The sequence below is a fragment of the Cibotium barometz genome, chromosome 57 (assembly GCF_041138505.1).
Source record: "Cibotium barometz isolate CiBa-2024 chromosome 57, ASM4113850v1, whole genome shotgun sequence".
Classification (NCBI taxonomy): domain Eukaryota; kingdom Viridiplantae; phylum Streptophyta; class Polypodiopsida; order Cyatheales; family Cibotiaceae; genus Cibotium; species Cibotium barometz.
The window spans coordinates 39,928,217-39,940,650 of NC_141102.1; the positions used below are offsets into that span (position 1 = coordinate 39,928,217).

Here is a 12,434-nt window from a genome sequence, read left to right on the forward strand (position 1 = left end):
TTGGTATGCCAAGAGACTGTAGGCGCTGAAAGAGCCTCTCTCGTGGTACTGTGTCAAATGCCTTGCGGAAATCCACAAAGCAACAATAGAGCTTTCTCTTCCTCACTCTGGCTTGATCAATCATACATCTCAAAGTGAATACATGGTCAGTGGTAGAGAAAGCTCTCCTGAAGCGTGCCTGCCCTGATGAGCGTAAACCTGCTCGCTCAACATATAAGCTAAGCTCTTGCTTCAACACTGCACCATAGAGTTTGGCCAACACGTGGCCAACCATAATCGTCCTGTAGTTGCTCGGATCGAGCATATCCCTTGTTTTGTGAATCGGCACAATGGTGTGCATCGTCCACTCCGTAGGCAAACCCCATAATGTATGATCTGCCCCAATAGGACGAGGTGGAATGGAGAATGAGGTGACAAACTGTGATGCCTCCAAAGACCCCATAATGTAGTCTACCACCGTGCCTCCGGTCCGTGTATGACCCCCATGTGGGAAGCATGTCAGCCCTCCTGATCTCGGCCATTGTAGCATCCCGTTATGAATAACGAGACGATGCCTGGCTCCCACCTCTAGTAAGTGGTCCCCATAATGTCCTCTGTGTCTGGTCCAGTGTCCTCTGATGCCTGACTAGCCCCTATCTCCTCTGGATCCTCAGGGTGGAGGATCTCCATGTCATCATAGTCATACACCTCACACTGTCTGCTCTGTATGTGGGCATTGAAGTCGCCCGTAAGAAATACTTCCCCTAGTGTAGAATAATGCATAATCTCCTCTGACATACAAGTGTATGGCGAGGCTCCTGTCTCGTCCTCCTGTGGCATGTCCTCTGTAATGACATAGGAGGATCCTGATGGAGGAAAGTAACATAGGGCTATGTATATAACCCTGTCTTGTGAGAGCTGTAAGCTGATCCACATGTATTTGGCCTCTGGATCCTGTGCTACCACTCTCAGTCTCCCCTGTAGCTCCCGTCTGAATGGAACTGCTACTCCCCCCGACCCTCTCGAGGTACCGTGGCGTGTGGTCCTCCTGTATGTTGACTCCCACTGGAATTCCTCTACTCGAGGTAGCCCTCTCTCTAGGCTCTGATGTGTCTCTGTCAGAAGTATGATGTCTCTCCCCACCATAACATGCTCGAGTCGTCCAGGCTGCACCCATAGTGAACCATTACAGTTCCATACTGCCATGTGTATCTCTATCAGTGGCCTGGTCTGTGTCCCATAGGCCCCAAACCACTAATCCATGGGCCGGCCATCAATGATGACCCGACCATCTCGGTAGAAGGCCTTCTTGCCTTCTCTCCTCGCGTGTAAGACTCGTGGCATGCAAGCTCTCCTATGCTCAAGCTGCATCCTCGTGAGATCATCATCCAAGAAAATAGGAGAGAGAGAGATATGGAGCAAACTATGTTGAATATACTGAACCAAAACAGTCCCAAGCAAGAGACACTGTTAGTCTCATAAGTGAGGGAGCAAAATATGTACAAGACTGAATGAGAAATGAGAGGCCAGCTCCCACTATTTATAGTGGGGGACTGCTGGTCGACTAGAGCTCATAAACAGGCCGACTGGAGCTGTTGGACATGGCCGATTGGAAAAATGCCAGAATGGCTGGGAAAAATCCGAGAAAAATAGTAAAAAATTTGTGGCCAGCCCACAAGCAAGGGCCATACAAAAGGGGACCAAATGGGCACCATAAAAGAGTAGAAACTGGGGATGAAAGTGCTAGCAATTAGTTCAGAGTCTCGCGTGTCTTTGTGAGAGCTCTATGGTCAGGAGCCTAGATCTAGTGCAGACGTGCACCTGCTTTATGCAGCCAAGGCCGGCAGTAGTCTCGAGGGCCGCGAGGGTAGCTTCGTAGCGGTATGGGACGCCACGAGGTAGAGATTGGTCGGCACGTCCATCTAGTTAGCTTAGCTTGTGGCTCGGTGGGGATAGCCAAGACTTTTGGGCTTGCCCATGGCTGCCAAGGTTGGGAGGTCAGTCAGGCCTGCACCCCCTTCATGTTTGCTTGGTTTGTTTTGCAGGTTTCGAGCCTTGTACTAGGAGCGTTCTACGAGGTGATCCGATGGGGATTTGACAATGCCCCGCTAGTTGTTTACACCAAGGACGAGGAAGTTGGATATGAGAGGCTAGGGACTTTGGTCTGCATCCATATCTAGATAACGGTATTTTGGTTTGCTTGGGGATGTAATGTCAACGTCCCATGAATCATGACATTAGCTTGCGACAAGCTAATGTCTACGTGTCTAGTTTATGGGTAGGGACGCCCTCTCATAAACCTTGCGCATGAATATGTATTTTGACTTTGCTTGTGGTCTGTAAAGAGATCATAGGTGTGACTCTAAACTCTGTGTATGCTTATAGCTCACTTTTTTGTTTTGCAAGTCCATACTTCATTAAAATATGGTTGGAGACTTTTATTAATTGAGTGTGGACATCCACCCTTAAATAAAGTGTAGGCAGATAGGTTATAAGTGAGTTTGGGCACTTATTGGATGGCGACCGGCGAGGTTTTCTCTAAATAGGTATCTTTTTTATGGGCGTAACTCGAGAGCTCTCCGACAACTCAAGTTTGTCTCCAAAACAAACAGCTCATTGGGGTCCATAATAGCGACTATCTCCAAAACAAACGGCTCATTAGGATCCACAATACTTATTACTTAATATTGGTGCCGTCGTGAGCGATAGCCACCTTGAGCTTCTTAAGACTTCTTCTTTGAGGATCTCCCAACGAATAGTTTTATCCCTTGTCCTTAAGTCATCGATTAAGGAGATTGCGATCTTCGCCTAGTCCTTAACATAATGTCGGTAGTCCTTTACATGCCTAGAAAAATCTGTAGTTTCTCGAGATTTCTAGGTTCAGGTCATTTGACAATGGTATCCAACTTGTCAGCATTTATCCGCATATCATCGGATGGAGATAATATAGCCTGAATAGTGAATCTCCTTAGCAAAAAATTTGCACGTGGATTCCTTCCCAAATAGCTTATTTTTCTTAAAGAGTTTGAACACTGAGCGCAAATGCCTTAAGTGTTCTTCTTTCGACTTACCATATATAAGTGTGTCGTCAAGAAAAATTACTACGAATTTTCTTAAATATGGACGATAGACATCCATCAATGTCATAAATATCACTGGAACATTCGTCAAGCCGATCGGCATGACTAGGAACTCATTATGTCCTAAACGAGTTCTAAATACGGTCTTGGAAATAATCTATTTCCTTATCTTAACTTGGTGATACTCCGATCTAAGATCAATCTTAGAAAAGTATTTCGCACTATTAAGTTGGTCAAACAACTTGTCAATGCGTGGCATTGAGTATTTGTTCTTAATCGTAATCTGATTAAGAGCACGGTAGTCTATGCACATCTTCATAGACCCATCTTTCTTTTTTACCAAAAGAATGGGTGATATCCATGGTGAAGGACTGGGGTGTATAAACTCTTTCTTCATATAATCGGCTAACTGTCGTTGTACTTTCTTTACCTCGAAGTGACTTAACCTGTAAGCAGGTTTGCTTATAGGTTTTGCTCATGGTAGCACATCAATGCCATGGTCAAGTTCTCTAGACGGTGGAACACCATCTCGGAGATCATCGGGAAACACACCTCTTAACTCTCGCAATAAATTACTCAAAGCAATTGCGTACTTTTGTTTTATTGTCTCGGTTTTAGCCTTGGTATTTACTTTTGTTTTAGCCTTGGTATTTACGTTTTATTCACAAGAAGACAAAACAGGATTTGAAAAATAGTGGTCTCGACCAAGGTCATTTAAGTTATCAGAACTTAAATTAATTTAACTATCGAAACTTTATTAATCACATTTATTTCATTGACGGAAATAAATTGATGCAAGAGAGTATAAATATATACCTTCTGTATATGGTCGACGTCAATGGCACGACACAACTCTAGGGACGAAATCATGAGTGTAGGTGGAACCTCTTGCTTATCTTGTAGCCACACCACTCTACCCTCATGTACAAACTCTAGGCTATTATCTTGGTAGCTACGACTTAGGGTAGGATCGAGATTATACAACCACTCCCTGTCTAGATAAATATCGGCTCTGGCCAAGTGCATGACTTGAAAATCCAAACACGCCTCATAGCCTTGTATAGCTAAAGGTATCCCCAAGACCATTGTGTCCCAAACAATCTTATCGTGACCATTAGCCAATGATTCAGTGTTCTTACGGTTGCTCTTGGTCTCTGGCTATTACGACTCTTTAACTAATGCGTAGTTAAGAAAGTTGTGAGTGGCTGCAGCATCAATCATGACGGTGACTCTACGGCCATCTAGCCTACCATACAAGTGGACCAAATTATGTGGTTCCATTGATGGCTGCCACATTGCCTGGGTAACGCAGCAAGCGTGGGTACTATCTCTGTGTCCTACAACCACCTCTCTGAACTCTGCGGAACTATGAGGTATAGTCACAGGGGACGGAGGGGACCAAGGTTGCAGCCGTACGTACGTACGGATCGTACTGTACGGATCCGTACGCGTACGGATCCATCCGTACGTTTATTTTTTTTTTAAAAAAAAACCCCTTTTTGACCTTCAACGTGCGAATTTGGCCTTATTTCAGAATTTCGCCTGTTTCGCCTACAGTGCTCTGTTTCGCTCCGTCTCTGCACACTGTGCACATTGCAACCAGGTAATTCTCACGCTCTCTCTCGCTCATGGCCTTGGTCCCTCGTGATGCATCTCTGTCTCGTACTGTACTCTCTCTCTCTCTCTCTCTCTCTCTCTCTCTCTCTCTCAACCGCGAGCGGCCAATGTACTACATGATTAATCTCGTCTCTCTCTCTCACTCCCTCCCGAGTCCGGGGTCCCTCTTCCTCTCTCTCTCTCTCTCTTTCCTCCTTTGGAGTATGCTCTAAGCTCTCCCTCTCTCTCTCTCTCTCTCTTTCTTCCTTTGGAGTATGTACTATGCTCTAAGCTCTCTCTCTCTCTTTCTTTGTGTCACAGAGCTTCCAGGATCCAATATGCCGAAGCCATGCAACCCCTACTGGCAGGAGCACACCAATGTCATCCGTGTTATTAATACGCCGACCCAAGGCTGGTTCTGGCACGCGTAGATGGCAGTGCAAGTATTGCAACTTCGAGCTCACGAGCACAATTTCTCGTGTCGTGATACACTTGACAGGTATTGGCACCACCGACAATTGTGGTGGGTGCAAGCAGGTGCCGCAGGATATCAGAGACAAGCTCATTGCTGAGAATTCATCAACAGCAAAGGGTTCAAAGAAGGTAAGGGGCAGCCAGCACACTCAAGATGCACTTCATGATGCGCTTGTGGGGGAGATGGGTGATTCTTCCACACAGGATAGCCAGTCTACAGGGGGCAGAAAGAGGGCCCGTGTCATGCAGGAGGGTGATGAGGATGATGATGCACATGTGCTGAGACAGAGTACTTTGCCTTCACGTGTGTCATCTCTTTCGTGGGTGAAAGAGAGACAAAAAGTGGCTGAGATGGAGATTGCTTGCACTCTTGTGGAGTGCAACATCTCCTTCAATGTACTGAGGACTGATCAATGGAAGAGAATGGTGAGGGCCATAGCAGAGGTTGGCCACACAGACTCGTGGTCCGGGGTGGAGTATAACAAAATGCGTACCACGATGCTTGAAGAGCAGAAAGCCTTGATAGACAAGGCATTGGTACCTGTCAAGGCAGGATGGCAGTCTTTTGGGTGCACCATCATATCTGATGGCTGGAGTGATATGCGTAGACGACACATTATCAATATTTTGGTGTCCTCATGTCTTGGCACATACTTCTTGCGGGCTGTGGATCGACCCTCGAAGACCAGGTTTTCTTATATGTTCCTGGTCTTGCAGAGGCTTTTTAGATTGCGGGACCCATTACTACAGACTGTGGTGGACCCGAAATGGAGGTTTATGCACCATGCGTAGACAGAGGCCACTAGATACATTCAGCGGAAAGTGCTTGACGAGGCCTTTTGGACAGAGGTACAGAGCTTGACGGTGGCATTGCAGCCTATCCATGTCCTCCTCCGAATCACAGATATGGAGGGCTCTACTCTTGGACTGGTCTATCATCTCTTCATGGAGATGAAGCGCCATATTGCCGCCTGTACGACATTGACGGAGTCTCGGTGAGTGTACACTTGGATATTGTTCTTGGCTGATTATATTAATATTAAATAATATGCACATTGCAACAATATGTTTAAAGTTATATTATATAATGACTGTTGGAATGTTGGCTTGTCAATTTGTAGCCGGGGTGACATCCTGGCTATTGTAGAGCGGCGATGGACATTTATGAGCCGTCCCATTCATGGGATGGCTGCATTGCTTCATCCCTTCTACAAGAAGCCAGAGCTGCTTAGTGAGAGCACTCTACTCACGCAGAAAGACCAGTACATCAACATAATGTACGACGAGGATGAGCAACTTGAGGTTGATGCAGAGATGGTGAGTTTTATGAACAATCTAGGACCATCCTTTGCTAGAGCGGTGGTTTTGAGAGAGGAGGCGACGAAATTTCCTCTCACGTGTTGGCAGAGCTCTGGAAGACAAGGTCTTCCAAAGCTGACTCATCTTGCTCTCCGAATCCTCTCGCAGGTACTCTAGACTCTTTCACAATTGCATCCATCTTTAAAGTTTAATTCATTAAGGGTTTTGACTCCGAAATCGTATCGTGATTCGTGATCGTAGGATTGTTCTGCTGGTGCTTGTGAGCGCAATTGGAGCGCCTACTCCTTGGTTCACACGAAGATCCGCAATCGACTTAGTACCGCTCAGCTGGAGGGATTAGTGTATTGCCGAGCTAACATGAAGCTCGTGCGAGATTATCATGCTTTGGGGGCACCCAAGCAGGTATATTTAACTGTTGTACGTCTTTTGACACATTTCAATATAATTAAGTCATTTCTTGTGGTTCTGACTTGTCGGATTTTGCTTTTCCACAGCCAGATCCGACCCGTGTGAAGATGGTGCCAACCTCTACTGAGGGCGACGTGGAGCAGCGTGTTAGAGACGAGCAGGCAGATATTATACGACTCCTTCATAGAGAGTTAGAGAGCATCGATCGCCGTGTCACAAGGTCACGCGCACGGGCTTTGGCGATACCTTTGCGTGAGGAGGCTGCAGATTCAGAGAGCGCTAGACGGAGGAGCATTCGTCGGGAGAAGCTGCCTGTTCGTACGCAGCGGACTCGGGCGAATGAGGCTGTCACTCTCATTCATACTCAAAGTGAGCCAGGAGATGATGATGTAGCACATGGATCTCATGATATATCTTTCACATCATCACATGTGCCCGTGATGGCAGAGCCTGAGTATGAAGACGAGGGCAATGTCCTGACAGATGGAGACTTGCTCTCTTCTGGTGCATCGTCATCATCATCATCTGATGAGGAGTTTTGACTCTTAGATCACGTTTCATTGTGGAGTCTAGACTCTGGACTAGCCCTTATGGGCCTTTTGAGGACATTTCTATGATGTAGTGTTGTAGCTTGCTATGTAGTATGTGCATTGTATTCAGTTTGTTTTGATGCATTTGCAGCCTTTTAACATGGATGAGAGTCGAGACTTTTGTTGTGTAAACACTGATTCATCAGTTTATATAGAGCTAAGAGTGGAGATTGGTGATTGAAGATTGATCTCTGTCATCTGATTGAAAACTGGTTTTGGTATCTAATGTTTGATTTTTGAAGTAACAAGTTTTACAACGTGCGCCAAGGGTTTTGTGATTACTAATCAAATGCGTATTAGCAAAGACCTTATTAGATTGTCTTGTAGGTCTCTCTCACAATTTAAAATGTATTTGGATCTTTTTATGTTTATTTTGATATGAAATGCCATATAGATTGATATTTTTTACAATGGTACGTATTTTTACGTACACAAAAATTTTATATGTACAGAACAACGTACAAATACGTACCGTACATTACGTACAGTACGTACACATCAACCTTGGAGGGGACGGAGGGTTGGGATGCGGAAACGTCGTCCCAAAATGACATGGTGCTTCGACACGGACTGGGGATGGGCGGGACGCCTTGGGCATCTGCGTCACCAGGGGACGGCGTCCCGGGAACGACGGAACGGGCGCACCTTGTCGGTGACAGGGCTGGAACGGGACGGCCGGGATGCCTTTTTTTTTTTCGTTGGTTTTTTCGCCGTTTTTTTTCGCTTTTTTTTTCTGTCGCTTCTGCCCGTTTTCTCCCGATGGTGGTTGGTAGCTGCGCCCGTTTCCTCCCGTTGGCATTGTGGCCTGCCGTGACCCGCACCATGCATGAGCCTTGGAGCCGCCTATAAGGCTTGAGCTCTTCTCTCTCTCTCTCTCTCTCTCTCTCCCCCACTCTCTCATTCTTGGCCAGCCGCCCCACTCCCCCTCCCCACTCTTGAGCTTAAGCAGCAAGCTCTCCTCATAGTTGTTTCAGTTTCAGTTAGTTGTTTAGTTGTTTTTAGCTTTCCTTACACAGACATTGTATCAGGTCCACCAATTGTTGTAACCTTTTTTGGTCTCATAGGTCATTTTGGCCTTCCATGCATATAGCTTTGCATTCTCCTAGTAGTAGAGCTCCATTCTCTGCACACCCAGATTCAGCTTTTTTATTCAGTACTTTTTCATTTTGTTGGGATGACAGAGGATACCCCATACAGGTACTCCGATTTGTCTCATAGGCCGAGTTCGGTCTTTTGGAAGACGTTAATAAAATCTTTCTTTCTTTCTTTCTTTCTTTCTCTCTCCCACTCATGATGATTCACAGTTGTATCCAGACACATGCACACTTTTTCTTTTCTTTCTTTTCTTCCGATGACCGGAAGAACACAGTTGTATTATTTTTTCTCTCATAGGCCGACTTTGGCCTCTCGTAGACGTTAATATATCTTTCTTTCTTTCTTTCTTTCTCACTCTCTTTCATTTCTATGCATGAAATTCAATATGATGAAAATAACTTTTTTATAATAAAATAATTATTTTTTATTCTTTAGAGTTTTATAATAAAATAATAAAATATTCATCTTTTATGCATACCTCTGCATGAAATTCAATTATGTTAAAAGTATCACTTTTATAATAAAATATTTATCTTTTATGCATACCTCTATGCATGAAATTCAATTATATTAAAAGTAACACTTTTATAATAAAATATTTATCTTTTATGCATACCTCTATGCATGAAATTTAATTATGCTAAAAGTAACACTTTTGATATAAAATTTTATCAATTATGCATACTTCTATGCATGAAAATAAAAATGATAAAAGTAACACTTTTGATATAAAAATTTATCTATTATGCATACTTCTATGCATAAAATAAAAATGATAAAAGTAATACTTTTGATATAAAATTTATCCTTTATGCATAATATAAAAATTCAATTTCCTCATGATTCTAATGAAATTCTTTCAATTAATCTAGGATGATAATTCCTAGAATATGGTAGGAAATCCTCTTTTCATGCTTTGAATGAAATTATTTTATGTGTAAATTTTTATAAAATTTTGCCATAGCTTCGCTACTATAACTGATAAATCTCAATTATTTTTTTTAAAAAATAAGGCTTAACTTTAAGAGAATGATTAGAATGATCTCTAATTGGATCATTAACCCTCAAAAAAAATAATCATGGAATACATAAACTAAAAGCATAGATTAAAAAAACCATTAATTTGTTCTTAAGCATAAATTAATCTTGGATTAAGGAAAAGCTTTATGAAAAGTTTCATTTGGATTGAGAGTGGGTCATGAGTATGACCATTCCTTAAGTGTGAGAGAGAGAAAAAACCATTAGAATTAAACATAAATGAAAATTTATGAAATTCTTTACTATCATTAATCAATTAACTTCAATAGCATTCAAAAACCATACCAATTAAGCTTCTCAAGCTTGAGAGGGGTTGAGAAGAGAGAAACATTGAGAAATTATAGAAAAAATCAAAATTCACCATACTTACCTTACAAATTGCTTGCTTCTTTGTTCACGGTAGAGGCCCCCAACCAATCAATTGGTTTAGTATGTTGATGGAGCCACCAATGGGAATTGAAGAAAGAGAGAAGTGTCAAAAACTAGTGAATTATTAAAGAATTCACAGTTCTTGGCTTAGGTGGAATAGAGTAACAATGTATAAGACACTATATTTTTTTCAATAAGGGGAGGCTTCTATTTATAGGCCTGTCTATCTTCTCGCTCTCTTCGCTGCCCGCCTGCGCCTCTCCCCCCTCCCCTCGCTGTTTCGCCTGTCTATCTTCTCGTTCTCTTCGCTGCCCGCCTGCGCCTCCCCCCCTCGCTGTTTCGTCTGTCTATCTCTCTCTCTCTCTTCGCTGCCCGCCTGTGCCCCCCCTCCCTCCCTTCGCTGTTTCGCCTGTCTATCTTCTCGCTCTCGCTCTCTCTCTCTCTCTCTCTCTCTCTCTCTCTCTCTCTCTCTCTCTCTCTCTTCGCTGCCCGCCTGCGCCCCCCTCCCCCCCCTCGCTGTTTCGCCTGTCTATCTTCTCGCTCGCTCTCTCTCTCTCTCTCTCTCTTCGCTGCCCGCCTGCGTCTCCCCCCCGCCGTGCCTCCCTTTCCCCACCCACCCTTCCTCAGGTCCCCAAGGCAGCAACATAACTCTCTTCTCCTCTCTCTCTCTCTCTCTCTCTCTCTCTCTCTCTCTCTCTCCCCCCCCCTGTTGCTGTTGTTTTGCTCCTGTGTCATGGATTAATTAATTAATTAATTTCAGTCCATTGGCTGTGGGAATCTGCAAAAAAGTCATGACCAAGACCGGGTTTAAAGAGGAGCTCGTGAAGATGGAGGACAAGCTCGGCACAACTATCAAAGAAAACAAGAAGATGGTCGACTCTTCCGTCACCGCAATCATAAACCGCCTCTCCAAACTCGAGAAGAGATTTGACAAAATCCAAGAGCTCGAAGAGAGATCTTCCAAGCAAGAGGCTGAGATTTCAGCTTTAAAGGAGGAACTAGTGGAGGCCAAATTGCATGCTAAGAGTCAAGCGGCTTGGAAATTCTTTACTATCATTAATCAATTAACTTCAATAGCATTCAAAAACCATACCAATTAAGCTTCTCAAGCTTGAGAGGGGTTGAGAAGAGAGAAACATTAAGAAATTATAGAAAAAATCAAAATTCACCATACTTACCTTACAAATTGCTTGCTTCTTTGTTCACGGTAGAGGCCCCCAACCAATCAATTGGTTTAGTATGTTGATGGAGCCACCAATGGGGATTGAAGAAAGAGAGAAGTGTCAAAAACTAGTGAATTATTAAAGAATTCACAGTTCTTGGCTTAGGTGGAATAGAGTAACAATGTATAAGACACTATATTTTTTTCAACAAGGGGAGGCTTCTATTTATAGGCCTGTCTATCTTCTCGCTCTCTTCGCTGCCCGCCTGTTTCGCCTGTCTATCTTCTCGTTCTCTTCGCTGCCCGCCTGCGCCTCCCCCCCTCGCTGTTTCGCCTGTCTATCTCTCTCTCTCTCTCTTCGCTGCCCGCCTGTGCCCCCCTCCCTCCCCTTCGCTGTTTCGCCTGTCTATCTTCTCTCTCTCTCTCTCTCTCTCTCTCTCTCTCTCTCTCTCTCTCTTTCTCTTCGCTGCCCGCCTGCGCCCCCCTCCCCCCCTCGCTGTTTCGCCTGTCTATCTTCTCGCTCTCTCTCTTCGCCTGCCTGCCTTCGCCATCTCTCTCTCTCTCCCACGCTTTATCTCTCTTCGCTGCTTGCTCTGCGCCCAGCCTTCCTCACTGTTCCGCCTCTCCCATTTCGCTCGCCTGTCTGCCTCTCCCACTTCGCCTGCCTGCCTTCGCCATCTCTCTCTCTCTCCCACGCTTTATCTCTCTTCGCTGCCTGCTCTGCGCCCAGCCCTCCGACCCACCCTTCCTCAGGCCCCCAAGGCAGCAACATAATTCTCTCTCCCCCCCTCCCTGTTGCTGCTGTTTCGTGCTGCTGCCATGGATTAATTTTCAGTCCATTGGCTGTGGGAAGTTCTGCAAAAAGTCATGGCCAAGACCGGGTTTAAAGAGGAGCTCGTGAAGGTGGAGGACAAGCTCGGCACAATTATCAAAGAAAACAAGAAGATGGTCGACTCTTCCGTTACCGCAATCATAAACCGCCTCTCCAAACTCGAGAAGGGATTTGACAAAATCCAAGAGCTCGAAGAGAGATCTTCCAAGCAAGAGGCTGAGATTTCAGCCTTAAAGGAGGAACTAGTGGAGGCCAAACTGCATGCTAAAAGTCAAGCAGCTGAAATCTCAGCCCTCAAAAAGGAGTTGGAAGCCACTTCAAAAAGCAAGCTTGAGGATGGAGAATTTCAGCCCTCCTTGATTGAAGAGCTGAATACCATCAAGGAACAAATGAGGATCATTCGAGAGGAGGAGGAGCAACATAAAGAGAAGACATCTTCATGGGTGGAGGTGATCACAAAGACACAAAAGAAGATGGACGAGGCCGAGAAA

At 44.7% G+C, this 12,434-nt stretch overlaps 2 protein-coding genes across 2 annotated transcripts in view; both read left to right on the plus strand.

The window, feature by feature from the left end:
* Positions 1-12,434, plus strand: part of LOC147606743 (uncharacterized) — a 130,525-nt gene that overhangs the window by 12,605 nt on the left and 105,486 nt on the right. The window lies entirely within an intron of this gene.
* Positions 6,001-8,319, plus strand: LOC147606744 (uncharacterized). The gene is made up of 4 exons (XM_086792179.1): positions 6,001-6,124; positions 6,251-6,596; positions 6,690-6,851; positions 6,944-8,319. Exons 1-4 carry the CDS (start codon positions 6,036-6,038, stop codon positions 7,397-7,399), a joined length of 1,053 nt encoding a protein of 350 aa, XP_086648305.1. The 5' UTR covers positions 6,001-6,035; the 3' UTR covers positions 7,400-8,319.